The sequence below is a fragment of the Gobio gobio genome, assembly GCF_949357685.1.
Source record: "Gobio gobio genome assembly, chromosome: 16".
NCBI classification, from domain to species: domain Eukaryota; kingdom Metazoa; phylum Chordata; class Actinopteri; order Cypriniformes; family Gobionidae; genus Gobio; species Gobio gobio.
Window position 1 is genome coordinate 3,221,654 of NC_137109.1, and position 25,028 is coordinate 3,246,681.

General features: G+C 37.9%; 1 protein-coding gene across 1 annotated transcript in view; it reads right to left on the bottom strand.

Moving 5' to 3' along the window:
* Window positions 1-23,490, bottom strand: part of neurl1b (neuralized E3 ubiquitin protein ligase 1B) — a 44,524-nt gene extending 21,034 nt beyond the window's left edge. Inside the window, exons 1-2 of the mRNA XM_079838928.1 lie at window positions 23,015-23,490; window positions 12,188-12,742 (exon numbers count right to left, since the gene is read on the bottom strand). Of these exons, the coding sequence (XP_079695054.1) occupies window positions 12,188-12,742; window positions 23,015-23,045 (586 nt within the window). The 5' untranslated portion in view covers window positions 23,046-23,490. The remainder of the gene's footprint in view (window positions 1-12,187; window positions 12,743-23,014) is intronic.
* Between the last annotated feature and the right edge of the window lie 1,538 nt (window positions 23,491-25,028).

Consider the following 25,028-nt stretch of genomic DNA (forward strand, 5'->3'; position numbering starts at 1 on the left):
GATAGATGCACTTTTATTATGGATAGATGCACTTTTATTATGGATAGATGCACTTTTATGATGGATAGATGCACTTTTATGATGGATAGATGCACTTTTATTATGGATAGATGCACTTTTATGAAGGATAGATGCACTTTTAGGATGGATGGATGCACTTTTATGATGGATAGATGCACTTTTATTATGGATAGATGCACTTTTATGATTGATAGATGCACTTTTATGATGGATAGATGCACTTTTAGGATGGATGGATGCACTTTTATGATGGATAGATGCACTTTTATTATGGATAGATGCACTTTTATGATTGATAGATGCACTTTTAGGATGGATGGATGCACTTTTATTATGGATAGATGCACTTTTATTATGGATAGATGCACTTTTATTATGGATAGATGCACTTTTATGATGGATAGATGCACTTTTATGATGGATAGATGCACTTTTATGATTGATGGATGCACTTTTATGATGGATGGATGCACTTTTAGGATGGATGGATGCACTTTTATTATGGATAGATGCACTTTTATTATGGATAGATGCACTTTTATTATGGATAGATGCACTTTTATTATGGATAGATGCACTTTTATTATGGATAGATGCACTTTTATGATGGATAGATGCACTTTTATTATGGATAGATGCACTTTTATTATGGATAGATGCACTTTTATTATGGATAGATGCACTTTTATGATGGATAGATGCACTTTTATGATGATAGATGCACTTTTATGATGGATAGATGCACTTTTATGATGGATAGATGCACTTTTATGATGGATAGATGCACTTTTATGATGGATAGATGCACTTTTATTATGGATAGATGCACTTTTATGATGGATAGATGCACTTTTATGATGGATAGATGCACTTTTATGATTGATAGATGCACTTTTATGATGGATAGATGCACTTTTAGGATGGATGGATGCACTTTTATGATGGATAGATGCACTTTTATTATGGATAGATGCACTTTTATGATTGATAGATGCACTTTTATGATGGATAGATGCACTTTTATTATGGATAGATGCACTTTTATTATGGATAGATGCACTTTTATTATGGATAGATGCACTTTTATGATGGATAGATGCACTTTTATGATGGATAGATGCACTTTTATGATGGATAGATGCACTTTTATTATGGATAGATGCACTTTTATGATGGATAGATGCACTTTTATGATGGATAGATGCACTTTTATGATGGATAGATGCACTTTTATGATGGATGGATGCACTTTTATGATGGATAGATGCACTTTTATGATTGATAGATGCACTTTTATGATTGATAGATGCACTTTTAGGATGGATGGATGCACTTTTATGATGGATAGATGCACTTTTATGATGGATAGATGCACTTTTATTATGGATAGATGCACTTTTATTATGGATAGATGCACTTTTATGAAGGATAGATGCACTTTTATGATGGATAGATGCACTTTTATGATGGATGGATGCACTTTTATGATGGATAGATGCACTTTTATGATGGATAGATGCACTTTTATGATGGATAGATGCACTTTTATGATGGATGGATGCACTTTTATGATGGATAGATGCACTTTTATTATGGATAGATGCACTTTTATGAAGGATAGATGCACTTTTATGATGGATGGATGCACTTTTATGATGGATAGATGCACTTTTATGATGGATAGATGCACTTTTATGATGGATAGATGCACTTTTATGATGGATGGATGCACTTTTATGATGGATAGATGCACTTTTATGATGGATAGATGCACTTTTATGATGGATGGATGCACTTTTATGATGGATAGATGCACTTTTATGATGGATAGATGCACTTTTATGATGGATAGATGCACTTTTATGATGGATAGATGCACTTTTATTATGGATAGATGCACTTTTATGAAGGATGGATGCACTTTTATGATGGATAGATGCACTTTTATGATGGATAGATGCACTTTTATGATGGATGGATGCACTTTTATGATGGATAGATGCACTTTTATGATGGATAGATGCACTTTTATGATGGATAGATGCACTTTTATGATGGATGGATGCACTTTTATGATGGATAGATGCACTTTTATTATGGATAGATGCACTTTTATGAAGGATAGATGCACTTTTAGGATGGATGGATGCACTTTTATGATGGATAGATGCACTTTTATTATGGATAGATGCACTTTTATGATTGATAGATGCACTTTTAGGATGGATGGATGCACTTTTATTATGGATAGATGCACTTTTATGATGGATGGATGCACTTTTATGATGGATAGATGCACTTTTATTATGGATAGATGCACTTTTATGAAGGATAGATGCACTTTTAGGATGGATGGATGCACTTTTATTATGGATAGATGCACTTTTAGGATGGATGGATGCACTTTTATTATGGATAGATGCACTTTTATGATTGATAGATGCACTTTTATGATGGATAGATGCACTTTTAGGATGGATGGATGCACTTTTATGATGGATAGATGCACTTTTATGATGGATAGATGCACTTTTAGGATGGATGGATGCACTTTTATGACGGACAGATGCACTTTTATGATTGATAGATGCACTTTTAGGATGGATGGATGCACTTTTATTATGGATAGATGCACTTTTATGAAGGATAGATGCACTTTTAGGATGGATGGATGCACTTTTATGATGGATAGATGCACTTTTATTATGGATAGATGCACTTTTATGATTGATAGATGCACTTTTATGATGGATAGATGCACTTTTAGGATGGATGGATGCACTTTTATGATGGATAGATGCACTTTTATTATGGATAGATGCACTTTTATGATTGATAGATGCACTTTTAGGATGGATGGATGCACTTTTATTATGGATAGATGCACTTTTATTATGGATAGATGCACTTTTATTATGGATAGATGCACTTTTATGATGGATAGATGCACTTTTATGATGGATAGATGCACTTTTATGATTGATGGATGCACTTTTATGATGGATGGATGCACTTTTAGGATGGATGGATGCACTTTTATTATGGATAGATGCACTTTTATTATGGATAGATGCACTTTTATTATGGATAGATGCACTTTTATGATGGATAGATGCACTTTTATTATGGATAGATGCACTTTTATTATGGATAGATGCACTTTTATTATGGATAGATGCACTTTTATGATGGATAGATGCACTTTTATGATGGATAGATGCACTTTTATTATGGATAGATGCACTTTTATGATGGATAGATGCACTTTTATGATGGATAGATGCACTTTTATGATGGATAGATGCACTTTTATGATGGATGGATGCACTTTTATGATGGATAGATGCACTTTTATGATTGATAGATGCACTTTTATGATTGATAGATGCACTTTTAGGATGGATGGATGCACTTTTATGATGGATAGATGCACTTTTAGGATGGATGGATGCACTTTTATGATGGATAGATGCACTTTTATGATGGATAGATGCACTTTTATTATGGATAGATGCACTTTTATGAAGGATGGATGCACTTTTATGATGGATAGATGCACTTTTATGATGGATAGATGCACTTTTATGAAGGATGGATGCACTTTTATGATGGATAGATGCACTTTTATGATGGATAGATGCACTTTTATTATGGATAGATGCACTTTTATGATGGATAGATGCACTTTTATGATGGACAGATGCACTTTTATGATGGATGGATGCACTTTTATGATGGATAGATGCACTTTTATGATGGATAGATGCACTTTTATGATGGATAGATGCACTTTTATGATGGATAGATGCACTTTTATGAGGGACAGAAGCACTTTTATGATGGATGGATGCACTTTTATGATGGATAGATGCACTTTTATGATGGACAGATGCACTTTTATGATGGATAGATGCACTTTTATGATGGATAGATGCACTTTTATGATGGATAGATGCACTTTTATTATGGATAGATGCACTTTTATGATGGACAGATGCACTTTTATGATGGATAGATGCACTTTTATGATGGACAGATGCACTTTTATGATGGATAGATGCACTTTTATGATGGATAGATGCACTTTTATGATGGATGGATGCACTTTTATTATGGATAGATGCACTTTTATGATGGACAGATGCACTTTTATGATGGATAGATGCACTTTTATGATGGATAGATGCACTTTTATGATGGATAGATGCACTTTTATGATGGACAGATGCACTTTTATGATGGATAGATGCACTTTTATGATGGATAGATGCACTTTTATGATGGATAGATGCACTTTTATGATGGACAGATGCACTTTTATGATGGATAGATGCACTTTTATGATGGATAGATGCACTTTTATGATGGATAGATGCACTTTTATGATGGACAGATGCACTTTTATGATGGATAGATGCACTTTTATGATGGATAGATGCACTTTTATGAAGGATGGATGCACTTTTATGATGGATAGATGCACTTTTATGATGGATAGATGGACTTTTATGATGGATAGATGCACTTTTATGATGGATAGATGGACTTTTATGATGGATAGATGCACTTTTATGATGGATAGATGCACTTTTATGATGGATGGATGGATGCACTTTTATGATGGATAGATGCACTTTTATGATGGATGGATGCACTTTTATGATGGATGGATGCACTTTTATGATGGATAGATGCACTTTTATGATGGATAGATGCACTTTTATGAAGGATGGATGCACTTTTATGATGGATAGATGCACTTTTATGATGGATAGATGCACTTTTATGATGGATGGATGGATGCACTTTTATGATGGATAGATGCACTTTTATGATGGATGGATGCACTTTTATGATGGATGGATGCACTTTTATGATGGATAGATGCACTTTTATGATGGATAGATGCACTTTTATGAAGGATGGATGCACTTTTATGACGGATGGATGCACTTTTATGATGGATGGATGGATGCACTTTTATGACGGATAGATGCACTTTTATGATGGATGGATAGATGCACTTTTATGATGGACAGATGCACTTTTATGATGGATAGATGCACTTTTATGAAGGATGGATGCACTTTTATGATGGATGGATAGATGCACTTTTATGATGGACAGATGCACTTTTATGATGGATAGATGCACTTTTATGATGGATAGATGCACTTTTATGAAGGATGGATGCACTTTTATGACGGATGGATGCACTTTTATGATGGATGGATGGATGCACTTTTATGACGGATAGATGCACTTTTATGATGGATGGATGCACTTTTATGATGGATAGATGCACTTTTATGAAGGATGGATGCACTTTTATGACGGATGGATGCACTTTTATGATGGATAGATGCACTTTTATGAAGGATAGATGCACTTTTATGATGGATGGATAGATGCACTTTTATGATGGACAGATGCACTTTTATGATGGACAGATGCACTTTTATGATGGATAGATGCACTTTTATGAAGGATGGATGCACTTTTATGATGGATGGATAGATGCACTTTTATGATGGATAGATGCACTTTTATGATGGATAGATGCACTTTTATGAAGGATGGATGCACTTTTATGACGGATGGATGCACTTTTATGATGGATGGATGGATGCACTTTTATGACGGATAGATGCACTTTTATGATGGATGGATGGATGCACTTTTATGACGGATAGATGCACTTTTATGACGGATAGATGCACTTTTATTATGGATAGATGCACTTTTATGATGGATAGATGCACTTTTATGATGGATAGATGGACTTTTATGATGGACAGATGCACTTTTATGATGGATAGATGGACTTTTATGATGGACAGATGCACTTTTATGATGGATAGATGCACTTTTATGATGGACAGATGCACTTTTATGATGGATAGATGGACTTTTATGATGGATGGATGGATGCACTTTTATGACGGATAGATGCACTTTTATGATGGATGGATGGATGCACTTTTATGACGGATAGATGCACTTTTATGATGGACAGATGCACTTTTATGACGGATGGATGCACTTTTATGAAGGATAGATGCACTTTTATGATGGATGGATGGATGCACTTTTATGATGGATGGATGCACTTTTATGACGGATAGATGCACTTTTATGATGGATGGATGGATGCACTTTTATGACGGATAGATGCACTTTTATGACGGATAGATGCACTTTTATGATGGATGGATGCACTTTTATGACGGATAGATGCACTTTTATGATGGATGGATGGATGCACTTTTATGACGGATAGATGCACTTTTATGACGGATAGATGCACTTTTATGATGGATAGATGCACTTTTATGATGGATGGATGCACTTTTATGACGGATAGATGCACTTTTATGATGGATGGATGGATGCACTTTTATGACGGATAGATGCACTTTTATGACGGATAGATGCACTTTTATGATGGATAGATGGACTTTTATGATGGACAGATGCACTTTTATGATGGATAGATGGACTTTTATGATGGACAGATGCACTTTTATGATGGATGGATGCACTTTTATGATGGATAGATGCACTTTTATGATGGATAGATGGACTTTTATGACGGATGGATGCACTTTTATGATGGATAGATGCACTTTTATGACGGATAGATGCACTTTTATGATGGATAGATGCACTTTTATGATGATAGATGGACTTTTATGATGGATAGATGCACTTTTATGACGGATAGATGCACTTTTATGACGGATAGATGCACTTTTATGATGGATAGATGGACTTTTATGATGATAGATGGACTTTTATGACGGACAGATGCACTTTTAAGATGGATAGATGCACATTTATGATGGATAGATGCACTTTTATGAAGGATAGATGCACTTTTATGATGGATAGATGGACTTTTATGACGGACAGATGCACTTTTATGATGGATAGATGCACTTTTATGAAGGATAGATGCACTTTTATGATGGATAGATGCACTTTTATGATGGACAGATGCACTTTTATGATGGACAGATGCACTTTTATGATGGATAGATGCACTTTTATGACGGACAGATGAACTTTTATGATGGACAGATGCACTTTTATGATGGATAGATGCACTTTTATGATGGATAGATGCACTTTTATGATGGATAGATGCACTTTTATGATGGACAGATGCACTTTTATGATGGACAGATGCACTTTTATGATGGATAGATGCACTTTTATGATGGACAGATGCACTTTTATGATGGACAGATGCACTTTTATGATGGATAGATGCACTTTTATGATGGATGGATGCACTTTTATGATGGACAGATGCACTTTTATGATGGACAGATGCACTTTTATGATGGACAGATGCACTTTTATGATGGATGGATGCACTTTTATGATGGACAGATGCACTTTTATGATGGATAGATGCACTTTTATGATGGATGGATGCACTTTTATGATGGATAGATGCACTTTTATGATGGATAGATTTTTTGGGCTTTAAAATGTCATCCACCATTCACTGCCATTATAAAGCTTGGAAGAGCCAGGATATTTATTAATATAACTCTTGATTGTTTTCTTCTGAAGGAAGAATGTCATATACACCTCGGATGACTTGAGGGTGAGTAAATTATAATTTTCATTTTTGGGTGAATTAACCCTTAAGGCCCACCATTGTCCACAAAAATATTTGAAGGCCCCCCTCCCAAATACAATTTCTACCCAAACACATTGAGAGCCACTGGGTCAGATGGTGTAATATGGTTCATGGTCTAACAATGTGTTATGAACGAACTCATTCCCATCACAGACGGATAAATCTCTCTGCCTATAAATCTATCCTCATGAGCCAACAAAGGGACCGAAACCCAGGCCAAACAAACACGGCTATAGGTCTGTGTTCAGCTGGGACTCTTTCTCCAGCCCTGACCAAACATGGTCAATAATCCGCCAGACTGAAGCCAAGCACAGGCCTTCAGCTCGGCACAAAAGCACAGATCAGTTCAGTCACTCACATTCTCAGACTTAGGATGTTTAGCATCTCCAGATAGGAAACTTTACAAACACCTTATAGGCACTGATGTCCATTATACAGATATTTAGTGTAATTTTTTCATGTTTAATTGATTTAGTCGAGTGATCTAGTCTCTCAAGTGTCCTGGTTTTCATGGCAGCCTGTGACTATGAGGGACCAAACCCACATTTAGCTTGATCTGAAGAGCAGCTTTAAGTGTGACAGCCGGAGTGACGTGTCCCAGATGACCCTTCTCTGGCCTACTTACAGCAGCACAACATTATGAACACCAGTGGCATACGGCAAACCCGCGGGCCGTCCCGCAGGACATCAGCGTTTGTGGAGGACACTGTGTTGTTCAGAGCAGCCTGCAGAGCTCTCTTCTCCAGCTTCTCTGGACACATTTCTGTCATATCTGAAATTTAAATCTGGTGGTCTATATGGTTTGTGTGTGATATATTGAGTTGTACAACTTGGTACATGTATGTGATTGATGGATTACATGAGACATGATTGACCTCAGTTTCTTTAACGTTCCCTCTGATGTTCATTCGTGGTTATTTGTTGCTATAACTAGTAGTAAAGCCGCTTGAACTGAGGTCTGTCACATTTAAGAATGTTTTATTTTGGTGATAAAATGGACAGAATTGGTCTCTTATCAGAAATAAAGCTGCCAATAATGTTTATTGTAGTAAAACCGCAGCCCTGGCATGAACTACGGGTGATTCAGAGGCTCAAATAGAGCTTTTACATCTCTGTTTTTAACTGTTAATGCCTCATGTTCACTTCAACAGCCCTAAATTCACCACAAGAGAGATTATCTTCACACAGAATGAGTTGCAGTTTGAGACGGTTTGTCTCCTCCTTTTGTTTGACAGGTTATAATCAGCCCTGATCATTGACTTTTCAAACAAAATGGTCGATAGTGGAAAATAATAGATTTTATCGGCCGATATCGAGTATTGGTCGGTGTGTGTGTATACACTCTAAACAAATGCTGGGTTCTTTCAACTCATGTTTGTGTCAAATATGGATTTGGGTTTAAATTTTAAATCCAACCATTGGGTTTGTCCATATTTGACCCAAACATGAGTTGAAACAACCCAGCATTGTATTATCTGGCTTCTTCTGCAATGTAAATCAGCTTTAGTTGTATAAATGAATATTAGGTAATGTATTATGAGCAGAAGATTAATTAAATGCACATTCTCTCACCCTCATGCCATCAGAGATGAACACTAAAGAAGATTTTCAGATTAAATTTGGGGAATTTTGTTAAATTCCTGTTCTCTTGCAATCAGGATAAACACGGTTTAATAAGAAGAAGCCGGTGAAACCACAACCCTACAACTCCAGCTATAAGGAGAACTGGATGAGTTTGATAATCAGAAGATATTGTGTGTCTTTTTTAGTCAATATGATGAAAATCGAGAGGATTCAATGTTGTTTGGACCCCAATATTATTCAAAATGTCTTCTTTTGTGTAACAAAGAACAAAGAAAGACATACAGGCATGAGCCTGAGTAATTATGACTATGATTATGGGTCATCCATTTTATAATTTTGCAGATTGCTGGGCGTTCATCATGGTAATATTTAGAGATATATCGGTCACCATATCGGCATCGCCCGATATGTGTTCATTTTAAATGTAATCGGCCCAATAAGAATATTTGTCCGATATATTAAAGCTAATAAATAATGTATAATTTCCTCCAGCGGAGACACTTCAGATGTGCTCTGTTCACTATGATGGGTTATGAATCGCTTGAAATATGATTGAAATCATTGAAATACAGTTCAGAGCCACATGTGTGTCATATTGGCTACATAAAATCATAATGAGAACATCATAACTGTGTGTTTTTGTAATCAGACTCTCAAAAGTCATATACAAATGTGGATTTAGATTAATCCACCAATATTTCGGTTATCGGCTTTCAAATCTAAAGAATTATCGGTTATCACCTAAAATGTTCATATCAGTGCATCCCTAAAAAATAAATTAAACTTACTTTTTAAGAAAAATTCTATTTTTAAATATTATTAATGTAACTTTTAATGTAATAAACATAAATCATACACATTAGTTTCTTTAATCTCAGTTTCACTGTAAAGTGAACATTGGGGTGAATATTAAATCATAAATAACTTATTTTTCATAAGATGATGACAATTCTATTCTTCTCAAATATTGTCTCAAGAACAAAATGGCTCTTGCTGATCAAATTTGTAAAGTCTTTTTGCTGATTACTGTAATAATCATAATGATGATGATTAATATTTGAACTGAGCCGATAAATGCATTAAACATCATATCTTTGAGGATTTCAGTGGAGTTATCCCACTGTAACGTTAAGAGGATATTTATGATGGTTTTCAAAAACATTGTTTGTCGTTTGAAAAAATATAAGAAATGTTTTGGGAATACAAAATATTCTTAACTGTATTATGTTAATAGAAAATAAGAATAAAATAGCTGTTGTGAAGACTTTTTCTGTTTCTGTCCTCAGATTTTGTTCTAATGTAAATATTGTTAGTATGTTTTCCTGGGAATATCATCTTAAAGTCTCCCTGTAGTCAATCATTTTATCCCTTAAAACTCACATATTTAAATGTTTTCCCCTGTGCTTCATGCTTTAAAATAGCGGAGACACTTCAGATGTGCTCTGTTCACTATGATGGGTTATGAATGGCTTGAAATATGATTGAAATCATTGAAATACAGTTCAGAGCCACATGTGTGTCATATCAGCTACATAAAATCATAATGAGAACATCATAACTGTGTGTTTGGGACATGGCTTTAATGCTGAGACTTTAGTTTTTGTAATCAGACTCTCAAAAATCATATAAAAATGTGGATTTAGATTCATCGGCCAATATATCGGTTATCGGCTTTCAAATATAAAGAATTATCGGTTATCGTTATCGGCCAAAATGTTCATATCAGTGCATCCCTAGTAATATTAATTAATTTCCATATTTTATTTCATCAAAAAAATGTTGGTACTATCTTGTGTCACCTGAAGCAAACCCAGTTGAGAAGCACTGGTGTGTTAACCGAGAACTGGATGAGTTTGATAATCAGAAGATATTTTGTGTATTTTTTAGTCAATATGATGAAAATCGAGAGGATTCAATGTTGTTTGGACCCCAATATTATTCAAAATGTCTTCTTTTGTGTAACAAAGAACAAAGAAAAAGTAATTATGACTATGATTATGGGTCATCCATTTTATAATTTTGCAGATTGCTGGGCGTTCATCATGGTAATATTTAGAGATGCACAATATATCGGCCACCATATCGGTATCGGCCGATATATGTTAATTTTTAATGTAAACAGCCCGATAAGAATATTTGTCTGATATATTAAAGCTGATAAATAATGTATAATTTCCTCCAGTGGAGACACTTCAGATGTGCTCTGTTCACTATGATGGGTTATGAATGGCTTGAAATATGATTGAAATCATTGAAATACAGTTCAGAGCCACATGTGTGTCATATCAGCTACATAAAATCATAATGAGAACATCATAACTGTGTGTTTGGGACGTGGCTTTAATGCTGAGACTTTAGGTTTTGTAATCAGACTCTCAAAAATCATATACAAATGTGGATTTAGATTCATCTGCCAATATATCGGTCATCGGCTTTCAAATCTAAAGAATTATCGGTTATCGGCCAAAATGTTCATATCAGTGCATCCCTAGTAATATTAATTCACTTCAATATTTGCTTACACTTTATTTCAATAGTCCACTTTAAACATTCTACTAACTATAAGTAAATTTGCAACTAAATGTTAACTAACTGTCATTAGAGTATTAGTAGGTTATGGTTAGGTGTTAGGGTTCGGGTTAGTAGAATAAGTTGAATTATAGTTACTTATAGTCAGTAGAATGTCTGTTGGGGGACCAACAAAATTAAGTTTTAGTAAATATTAAGCAGACAGTCTACAAATACTCTAATGACAGTTAGTTAACATGTTGTTGCAAAGTTACTTACAGTTAGTAGAATGACAAAAGTGGACTATCAAAATAAAGTGTTACCCAATATTTTTTGGTACTATCTTGTGTCACCTGAAGCAAACCCAGTTGAGAAGCACTGGTGTGTTAACCGCACTGTGAGTGAGATTATCTGAAGACTCACCCAGCAGTGTGACTTCCTGTGTGATGCCGTAGATGTCTATGATGGCCCAGAGCGGGCAGGCCACACTCAGGCCGCAGTGGAAGAGGATGGGCTCGCCGTCGTTGATGCTGTAGAAGACCCGTCCGTGCCGGTCCGCCCAGAAGGCCAGAACATTGTCCCGCATGGCCAGCCTCTCCGGCAGGGCCTTGGCCCAGAACCCCGGCCGGGTCACCAGGTCAGGGCAGGCGTATTTGGGGATGTCGGCCAAGGCGAGCTCGCTAGGGTCTGAGCTGGTGAAGCCGAAGCGCAGCGCTCCGCTCCAGCCGGTGTGGACCCCGGAGAGGTGGAGGCGCACCTTCTCATAGAGCCGCAGCGGACGCTGGCTGAAGGTCACCCCGTTGCAGAAGCTGTTCTTGCGGGTGGCCCGGCGCTGATGTGCGTCCAGACGGATGTTCTTGCCCTTGGCGTGCGGGTGAAAGCGCGGAGACTCGCTGCTGGGCGGAGGGGCGGAGGTGCGGCGCTCCACTCCACTGCAGTACTGCCGACTGGACACTGGGCGGTGCTGGAGGCCGGCATCTGTTCCACAGAAGAGCTCGTTACAAACAGCACTGGAACTAATGCAACACACACCCATGACAAACAGGACTTACTCATATATTATCAGCATTATTACAGGCCAACCGTGACACTGCCACTCAAAAGTGTTTGATCGGTAAGAATGTTTTCCCGTCTGATCACCTGCATTTGTTTTATTAAAGCTACACTGTGTAACTTTTTTAGTTTATTCTTAGCTAAAAACACTTAGTTCTTTCAAAAATGTATGTGCTCATTAATGTTTATTTACTTCTTTCAAGTAATAAAGTATTCTCGTAAGTTTATAATATGCCATTGTAAACACATACGGGTGAGGGTTTGAATGCGGGTCGCCATGTTGCTCCTCCATCTTGAAAGTACATTAGCCAAAGAGGGACAAACCCGTAAACTCAAGCTTGGCCTTTGGCGTTTTAACACTCGATGGCTCCGTGTCCAATGTGGACGAGGTCGAGCTGGAAGCCATGTTAATCTTGGACTAAATCGGCCACCGTAGGAGTTAAAACGAGAGGAACAGAAACTAATATTCACTGGATGGTCATATACAAGTTCACCACTAGATGGGGGAAAATATCACAGTGTAGCTTTAAAAATACAAAAAAATGTATGTTATGTTGTGAAATATTATACCAACGTAAAACAGATGTTTTCTATTTGAATATATTTAAAAATGTAGTCTTCAGTGTCACATGATCCTTCAGAAATCATTCTGATATGATGATCAACAAACATTTCTGATTATTATCAGTGTTGTGTAAAACATTTTCAACAGTATTTATCTGAAGCTTTTGCAACATTATAAACGTCTTTACTGTCACTTTTGGTCCATTTTATGCATCTTTGCTGAATAAATGTATTAATTTGTTACGTTCTTTCCCCCAAAAAATTAATTCATTAATTGTTACAAAACTTTTGAATGGTAGTGCAATGTTGCAAAAGCTTTCAATTTCAGATAAATGCTGTTCTTTTGAACTTTATATTCATCAAAGAATCCTAAAAAAAATGGTTTACACAACACTGATAATAATCATAACTGTTTGTTGAGCTCAAATCCTCATATGAGAATGATTTCTGAAGGATCATGTGACACTGAAGACTGGAGTAATGATGATAAATTCAGCTTTGATCACAGGAATAAATGACATTTTACTGTATATTCACACAGAAAACAGCTGATTTACATTATAATAATATTTCACAATTTTTACTGTATTTTTGAGCAAATAAATTCAGCTTTGATCACAGGAATAAATGACATTTTATTGTATATTCACACAGAAAACAGCTGATTTACATTATAATATTTCACAATTTTTACTGTATTTTTGATCAAATAAATTCAGCTTTGATCACAGGAATAAATTACATTTTACTGTATATTCACACAGAAAACAGCTGATTTACATTATAATAATATTTCACAATATTACTGTTTTTTGTGTATTTTTAATAAAATAAATACAGCCTTGGTGAGCAGAAGAGACTTCTTCTAAAAACATAAAAAATCTTACCAAACAAAAACGGCAGTGTATGATGTAAAATAAAAAAAGATTTTACTATACATATAGCTTAATTAAATAAATACAGCAGGAGTCCAAAGTATAAGACTACACTGAAAAGATGAGATTTTCACACAGAAACTGTGTAATTTAGCCCTTTTTCAATTCAACTATTCACTCAAATTACAATGCAATCCTGAATAAGAGCTTTTTACTGGTGCTCTGACACTTGTGCATGCCATTGTATAGCCTCAAAATGTAGTGAACAACACAAGTGCCCTTTATCCCAAACTTTAAGGGCACTAAAGAGGCATTCTTCCAGGAAACGATGGCATATGAGAGTGTGAGGACAGATCTCCCATGATGCACTGCGCCGGATCACATGGACAGCAGTAAATCTCCTGCAGTGGGATTCTCTGCTCCAGGAATGAGCTCTGGATGTGTCTGAAATAGCTCTTCACAAGAGCAAACATACTTTAACCTCTTCTGTCACAGAAGCAACGCCTGAGCTATACGTTTTTTGTATTTGCATTTTTTGCTGAATTTTCAAGACAACTCTGCACTTTCATTGGTTAAACCCTTTTTTACAGTGTCCTTATTACACATTACAGGTGCGTGCTATAGCAGTAAGAGTAAATGATGCATTATTATAAGCAACTAACCCTATAGTAAGTACATGTTTATTAATATTACTCAGTACTCAATTGTGTAATTACACTGTAACAAGGACACTAAAATAAAGATGAACCCTTGAAAAAATAACCCATGAAAAAATGTATTGCATTACAGTCATGGAATTTTGATTGGTCAGATCGCCTGTCAATCAAAATGACAGAGAAAAATGTCAGAGAAAATTCAAAATAACTCACTTCCTGTTGGTTTTCAGCTTTTGCTCCCATGGACTTTTTTGTAGGTGTTGGGCTGTTACATGTGTCAGCCGAATTTCATACCTGTACGTGAAACGTAGTGCAAATGCCACTTAATTGAAATCTCTGTAGGTGGCGCTATTGAGCCATTTTTCCACACCTAATTCCGAAACCCATATCAGACGTACATTTTCAGCACTTCTGACAAAAGTCTCATGAGTTTTCCAGCTTGTTTAGCATTCATTTCGGAGAAGAAGAAGAAGAAGAATAGACCTAATAAGTGTAATTTTCTTTAAGAATGAATTTTTTTTGTCTGGGTGAAATACAACCTGGCCATGTTTTGGGAGATTCACACAATTAAAAAAGGGGAAATAGTATCATAAGACCATGATTTCCTCCTTGGTTGTGCAGTAGTGTTTCATGTCTCATGTAAAACGCTGAAGCGATTGGCTCTAATCAGTGGCACATTTCCCCAGGTGAGCATTATATCTGACTGCGGTTTGGCCATGAGACTGCCATTACACACACCAGCGACACACACAGCGTCTGTTGCTTCATTCTGCAGGGTGTGTCACTTATTGGACTTCTTCGTGAGAATTATTGAGGATGTGCGCACAGCACTGTTGTTATTATGATCAACATTTTCATTGTCTCTCAGGGAAATATAAGTGTTGCATTTAAAAACACACATTTCCACATGATGTGTTTCATGCTGGCCTTCACACCAGCAGCAACAGCGCAGAGCTGGTGTATAATCCGGCACACGAGCTGGAGTCGAGAGCATTAGAGTCTGTGCACGGCCTGGAGCGTCTTCATCAACAGATCTGAGGCAGAAGTCCTGAAATACAGCAGCTCCTCCTGCTCACACTGAGGACAACAGCTCTCCACTGATGGTGTTCAGGCTAGAGAGATGAGAGCCATAAACACACTCGAGAGGTTCTCCGTGGCTTACTCTGACCAATCAGAGCTGATGACAATACCACTGACCAATCAGAGCTGATGACAATACCACTGACCAGTTCATAGACTCTTGCACTCGCCTAAACCTACCCATCACACACACACACACACACACACACACACACACACACACTGCCCCTAAACCTACCCATCACACACTCTCACACACACACACACACACACACACACACACACACACACACACACACACACACACACACACACACACACTGCCCCTAAACCTACCCATCACACACTCACACACACACACACACACACACACACACACACACACACACACACACACACACTGCCCCTAAACCTACACACACACACACACACACTCACACTCACACACACACACACACACACACACACACACACACACACACACACACACACACACACACACACACACACACACACACACACACACACACACACACTGCCCCTGCCCCTAAACCTACCCCTCACAGGAGACTGTGCAGTTCACTTTCTGTGAAAAAAATTCATTTTGAAAAGTGAGGACATGGGGAACGTCCTCATATTTCACCCTCTTTTTGTAATACCCATGTCATTATACACATTTGTGTTCTGATATTTCACAAAAACATGCCCACACACACACACACACACACTACCCCTACCCCTAAACCTACCCATCACACACACACACACACACACACACACACACACACACACACACACACTACCCCTAAACCTACCCAGCACACACACACACACACACACACACACACACACACACACTACCCCTAAACCTACCCAGCACACACACACACACACACACACACACTACCCCTAAACCTACCCATCACACACACACACACACACACACACACACACACACACACACACACACACACACACACACACACACACACACTACCCCTAAACCTACCCAGCACACACACACACACACACACTACCCCTAAACCTACCCATCACACACACACACACACACACACACACACACACACTACCCCTAAACCTACCCAGCACACACACACACACACACACACACACACACACACACACACTACCCCTAAACCTACCCAGCACACACACACACACATAGTAGGGGTGTAACCCCGGCATCCTGGACAGATTTGCCCATTGGCCCCTGTCCATCATAATCATCCCCATACATATATACGATTGGCTTCATCACTCGTCTCCTCTCCACCATCAGCTGGTGTGTGGATAGCTTTCTGGCGCAAAATGGCTGCCATCGCATCATCAGGTGGTGCTGCACATTGGTGGTGGTGGAGGAGATTCCCTCCTTCTATATGTAAAGCGCTTTGAGTGCCTAGAAAAGCGCTATATAAATGTAACACATTACTATTATTATTACAAGTCAACACTAAAGTTTGCTAAGTAGTATTTCCTACTAAAGCAAGTATTTGACTCTGTAAGCGTATCCATCGCAGACTGGTGGGCATGGCCTTGGACAACATGCCCAGTGCATTATGGGTGTTGAAGTTTTCCTACCTATTTAGCCTTTTTCCATGAGTTTGTGAAGCCGTGAGTTTAACTACTTCAAAAACAGAGATCACCTCGTCGCTGAAAAACACAATGTACCAAATCTATGTTATTAATACAATTCATGGGGTAGCTGCTCAAAACAATAATCTCTTACCTATATATAAACATATAATTAATAATATAATAATAATTATATATTATATAAATATAATATGTGTTTAAACATGGCTCAGATGTCCAGATATTGGATATGTATCTATGATAAAGCAGCACAGATGCAGTATATATCGCCTGTGGGACGGCAGATCTGACACATACGCTTATATCGGTTGACTTTTAGTGTGCTTTGCAAAACAAGCCAGCATCATGGATAATTAGCATAAGAATATAAATTGAATGACTATATTAGCCATGTCTTGCTACAAATTAGCATGACAGAACGACATATTGCAACAAAGCTTATTGTTCTGACTTCTTGATAGGCTAATTCTTGTCTGTTGTCGAGATGCATAAAACTTGTGCTGTTATTTTAAGCCAAACTGCAGGACTTTACATTACCACGATTACAACAAGTGAGATAATATACAGAGATGACCAATGGACTGAGAAGGCAAAAAAGTCACTCTGCATTTGAGTTATTCTATGTGCTAACTCGTACAGATCTCAAGCCTGCTGGGTAAAGAAGAAATCTTGAATTTCCTGTCTTTCATCGTCTAAGATGTTTACCAAACCCCATGTGATCCAGTTGGGCAATCGCATCTAATGCATGAAAAGAGTGATGAAAACCCCAAGCTGAAATGTGTTTCCAGACTGTGTGCCAATGCATTAGGGCTGTCAACGAATATTCTAAATTCGAATATATATTCGAATAGTTTTTAAAAAACGAATTTCGAAGGTGAAAATTAATATTCTAATAAATAAAAAAATGTGGGGGGAAAAACGCCCGCGGTAGTCGAGGCGTGTCTGTCTGCTTTGCGAGTGAAGCCTTGTGTACTTTGGCCCGTCTCCGCCGCGCGAGCCTCCGCTGACTGCGCGCGCTCCTCCACAAACGGACGAGGTGTTTATACTCGACGCGCTCGCCGCTGTGCTATTCTCTGAAACAACAGATGGCGACTCGGAGTAATTGTTCTATAAACTATCAGGAAAAGCGTCGAGAAGAAGTGGGCTAATGTACACAGGTGACGATATTTATTTTAGTACACTTCACCGAAAACCACACCACAAAAGAATCATGTAAAACAGATCAAAATAAACCTTGATATTACTTGTGACATGAGAACCAAATGTATGTAGAAATGTAACGTTAACTTATACAACTCAATTTATGATATCTAAATGTTTCCTAATTTCACTAAACACTTTAGTGAGTTTTCACTTAGTTTCGTGAACTTTTCTTTATTAAACGGGCTTTTTTATGCTTTTGTAGGCTCGTTTTGTAAATATAAGCAACTATATGTATGTGCAAACTGGACCAGCCTTACTTTGCATCGCCCGCCACAAGCTCTCTGTCTGCAACACGACAAGAGGCCATAACGGAGAAATTAATTTAGTTGATTTGTAAGGACATGAGAGCGATCAGTGTCGTGGATGAGGCGGCTTCAGTGAGTTCTGTCAAGCAATGGAACCGAGGAACTGACTGAAGAGATATTGCATGAATAAAGGATAAATGCACGGCTTCCACTGGTTTGATTATTTACCGTTTCATGTCAAGGAAAAGTTCCATGTTTACCACAGCACAGCTCGCTCGGAGCGTTCAATAATATGCTGGAAAACTTATATTAATATTTGTTTCAATCACTGAATGAAGCCTGCTATATTTGGGACAAGAGTCGCGACCTTAAATTGCTTGCACAAAACTCTTGATCAGCCTCAAAATGTGTGTGTTCATTTAAACCGTTATGAGCAGAGAGCGTGAGGGCGAGAGAGAGTGAGGTCTGCGGTCTTTAGCCATTAGTTGATTTACTTGTTTTTGTGTAGGTAATACATAGTCAAATATGTTCAAACTTAACTAGACTACCTATATAAGTAGTTATGTGTCTTTGTATTCATTTGTCCTGTTATTGACGTAATGCGCGTCATTGATAAAATGCGCAACCAGATGTTCGAATAGTTCGAATATTCGTGCTTTTTTTAGAGGGAATATTCGAACGTCATTTTTGAGCAATTTTGACAGCCCTACAATGCATCAGCTTTACATTCAAGCCCACTAAACCCGACTGAAGACACAAGTTCACCAGTGCCTAAAAATACATCCCAGCATTCAACAGAAGCAACCATGCCAGTCATGTATGCATTGTGCTGTGTTGAAGCAATGGCTCCAGGCAGAACTGGTTCCTAGGGCGGGGACTGAGCACACAATGAGAAATAATGGATACCAGATAGAGCTTTATTTGTGAATATGAAAACAAAGAATATTCTGTGGGGTATAATACTCAATCACATCATGACTCATTCCTGACCTTTCCATGTACACGCGTGTGGTGAGCGTACATGTGCAAACCATGTGCTCGAGGTCTGATAATGCAGAATCTCCTTACTAAACCCACGGCCTTCCTTAAGAGAATCAGAGACTTGTGCAAGCTTTTCTTAATGGAAGCAACTCTTCGATTACAAATTGTATTCGTTCAGTGAAAAAATATTTGGTTTGATGATCTTCATTTGAGCTTCAATGGAGCAAGAACATACGAAAGCAGTTCACATGACCAATGTCACACATTTTCTTATGTGATTATTAGGGCTGCACGATTAATCGAAATCAGCCGGCAATCGCGATTTGGCTTATGTGCAATTATGAAAGCGCAAAGGCTGCGATTTGAATGAAATAAATGGCCAGTGTGTCAGTGAAGAGCGGCTCTGAGATCAGGAGGAAACGCTGCTCCGTCTGAAAGCACTGCGAGTTTGAGCAACATGTGTCAAACATCTTCACAAACTAGTAATGCTAGTTCATTAACCTGTTGTCCAACCAAATGCAACCTTTAATAACATGTTTAACTCACTTCATGATGTCAGTCGAGCTGATGTGGCTTCTGTTCACAGAATGCTAATCAGCACTGCATACTTTATTATTATGAAAATACCCGAGAAGGCTTGAAGAACTCAATACACCATATCTTGTCGCAGAAGTATTATCTTCATGTTTGATCAGTCAAAGCGTTTCTATCTTCGTTTTATTCAGCCTACAGGGCCAGCTTCACATCAGGGATTTCCTGAAAACAAACCATTCATTACTTCTCTGGCACAAATGTGGCGTTTCTGCTCGAGGGCGCCCTCTGGCCTCCAGGGTGAAGGAAACTTTTGGGTAGAAAATACGAAAAATAAAACTTCTCTCTAAATAAATGTATATGACAATCCATATGTTTTTCTCCAATGTACAGGAGTTTAAATCCCCACAGTGGAGGCATAAGAGGCTCATATTTCATATTAAAGACATAGACTTTAAGAAATTGATATCACAGATAAAAAGCGCAGATTTGTATAATAATAATTGTTGTTTTTTTTACAATAAAACCTTAGACCTTTCTAATGATTTTTAGTCATAGGCTGTCTGTATACTAACAGGTAACCTATAATTTTTAGTTTTCTGTAAAATATAAATATTATTATTATTATTATTATTATACTGTTATATTTATTCTTAAATGCTCCATTTTCATTTTTTAATAATGAATGTTATTGTAATAGTAATATTTCTTATTTTTATTTAGCAATAATAATAATCATTATTATTATTAGTCACATTAATATATAAACACAAAATGTTATATACACACACTTTTCATTTGTAAAAATGAATAAATAATAATAAATCGCATTTTAAATCGCAATCGCAATTTTAACCAGAATTATCGCAATTAGATATTTTCCCCAAATCGTGCAGCCCTAATGATTAGCAAACAGCATCTCCCGCAGTTTCTCCTGAAGCCGATACGGAAGTGAGTTAAACTGCAGTTCATGGACTGGCCACTAGAGGAGCAGAATCTCACTGAGCTCATGTTAAAGTGGCCAACTTTACAGCAGAAGAACACATGTTTACAGTCTGGGACAAACTGTGCTTTTGGTCTGTACGGCTAATGTTGCCCTTCATGACGACTGTGAGGGGGGGGGATGTTTTTATAACTCATTCGTTTACATTATATAAAGCCTTAAAGTTCTGCATAATTAAGGGCGTGGCCACTTTGAGTGACAGGTGGATTGCAGTTTGTCTGCTCACTCTTGTTTCAATTCATGTTTGGGTCCAAATATGGACAAACGCAAATGTTTTTGGTTTTTAAATTCATTTTTTTAAACCCAACGGTTGGGTCTATATTTGACCCAAACATGTGTTAGAAGAATTATTGACAATGCAGAATCTCATTACTAAACCCACGGTCTTCCTTCAAAGAACATCCCAAATTCAGAGGCTTTTACAATCTTTTCTTATTGGAAGCAACTCTTCGATTACAAATTGTATTCGTTCAGTGAAAAAATAACATCTTAATATTTGGTTTGATGAGCTTCAGTGGAGCGAGAACATACGAAAGCAGTTCACACGACCAACGCCACAAATGTCCTGATGTGATTGAAGCTCCATGTTTGGGTCAAAATATGGACAAACCCAACTGTTTTTGACCCAAACATGTGCTCGAGGTTTTACTGAGAACGCAGGATCTACCAATGAAATAACCTCCGTTCTTCCTGAAAGCTCAGACCTCCAGATCCCTCAATCTTTTCGTATTGGATGCGACTCTTTGTTTACTTTGTTTACAAGTCCAGTGAAGAAATAACATTGTTTTGTTGATCTTCATTGGAGCTTCAATGGAGCACACGCCACAATACGAAGCAAATCACATGATCAACGTCACACATTCTCTTATGTGAATAATGACCTATTGTTGGGATCAAATATGGACGTTTTAAATGCATTTTTAAACCCAACCATATTTGACCCAAACATAGGTTGAAACAACCCAGCATTATTTTAGATTTGCATTATTTCTTCCAATACTATCTTTTTTTTTTTTTAGCATATGTTCGATATTGTCAATGTGTAAACAGCATATATTTGAAGGTATGGAAATGGGTTATTTGCACAGATCTAGTAGGGTAACTCTAGGTTTAAAACGGAAACTGTGTGTCTATATGGTGTCAATCTGGGAGATGGAGGAGTGTGTAGAAGAGATGAATTCAGCTTCTCGTCTTCTCTCTGTTATTACCTAATGTCTGTTATTAGAGATATAATCATCTTCTTTGTTGAGCGCAATACTCAGAGAAGTAGAGATTGCTTTATGCAATGAATAACTTGAACATCATCTTCTCACTCCTACGCAGCTCACACTGCCATCCCAAATTTAGTTCAGAAGCTGGCATGCATTGACATTCGCCCGAGAAACCAAGATATTCAACATCTCGCATTAAAATCTTCTGTTGCAAGACATGCCAACCAATCTTACCTATCAGTGGTTTGGGTGTTGTATTCCCCATTATTCCCAGTAATTGCTTTCCCTCGATGACAAGTGGATCGCGCCCGGTCCGTCCATTTATGATCAGATATAGGGATTTTATTCGCAATCACATCTGTGTGAGATCTCAACGCGTCCGAGAGTCACGGCGTCTTCACACACACATACACACACGCACAGAAGCGGCTTTTCAAGCCATTGGCGCATTGGTCAGTCAAACCCTGCCCACGCCTCATCATGTCCACTGGACGCTCGCGTTAGAGCCGCGGAACTGGCATCGCTAGCGCGCGGCGTCGGTTCGTAAAGCCTGGCGCGTTCTCGCGTTATAATAAAAGGGACGGAGGTGCGAACGCGGCGATCTCAAGACACATTTTTTCACTTGCCACGCGCCTTAAAACGCAACGCTGATAACAACACGCCTATCTCTTCTCCGACCCCCCGCGCTTAAAGCGAGGACGCTCGCACGTGACGCGCGGTGGTGTTCAGAACAGCTGTGAATGCGGGGCTTTTTCAACATGAACTATTAATAACTTGATACACGCGACGCTCATGGCGCGAGACGCGACGCAAGGGCCGGAGACGCGTTAATCAACAAACACACCACAGTGCAACAAACTAGAATTGTGTGCTTTTTTCTTCTTTTTTTTATTAAGGGAGCGTAATTTGTCACTTCCTACGTATGGGGAATACAAGAAAACTCACTAAATATATAAATAATATTGGTGTGCTACTTATTATATTTCATGATATGGTCAAAGAATGACATATATACCATCATTATGCATGTCCAAAAATCATGGTAGGCTATTGTATTTTTTATCCGGGTTGCCAAGTCCACTGTTTTCCCGCGAATTGTGCTACTATTAAATGTTTGACATATTGCATTTAAAGGCACAATATGTAAGATGTTTGGTTTGACATATCCAGAAGCCACTAGATCAGTGTTAAATATTGTGTTGTCTTGTGTATATTATCCCAAATGTTTCAAAGGATGTTTAAATTCACCCGCCGGTGTTATTGTGTGGTAACCATGGCAACACTAGCGCCGCTTTAATATCTGATGTGTTTTATTAGCCACTGTTTGGATCATTGATGGACAGAAACTCCTCATTGTTCTCCAGCTCAACACAGTTAGTCTGATTGTGTAAATCTGCTGCTGTTGATGAGCCATGTTTTACCGCCTCATATGATCTCACTCACTGCAGTGTGAACAAGAGTCTCATAGTAGCATTACAACATCACTTTAACACACTCACGTGTGTGTGAGAGGATCAAACAGCGCTGCGTTACACACACACACACACACACACACACATAAAACGTTAATAAATCTGTAATACATGAGCTCATCCATGAATATGATTTCTGCCCGAGTCCCGTCTGATTATTTTCCACCGGCTGTAGAGGTGAAGACGACACCAAATCAAGGCGTCATCAAAATTACATATTGTGCCTTTAAAGGTGCAGTGTGTAATATTTATGAGGATCTATTGACAGAAATGCAATATAATACACATAACTCTGTTTTCAGTGGAGTTTAAAGACCGTTATGTGTTTATTACCTCAGAATGAGCCGCTTCTATCTACACACACTTACAGTGAAGCCGCCATTTTGTGCCGCCATGTTTCTACAGTAGCCCTAAAGGGACAAAGTTCTCTACAGAGCGCTAGCTACTCTCTGCTGTCTCAGATGACCACATCTTTGTCCTGTGTGGGCCACCGTAGCTTCTCAATTGGCAATTGGTAGCAATTCACAACCTCACCACCAGATGCCGCTAAACTTACACACTGCACCTTTAAATTAAAGGAAATGTTTGTACTCTACAAATGATAAAGCTGTGCTAGATGCTGATGTCGGTGAAGTCGGGCCTTTGAGCTGTGTTATGATCACTATAGTGGTTTCCATTATGATCTTGGCAAACACTGAATGGCATATTTTGAGTTGTGATATTTGGAATGGGTTTAGTAACGCAGATCTGGCAACCCTGTTGGTGAGTGACTAAAT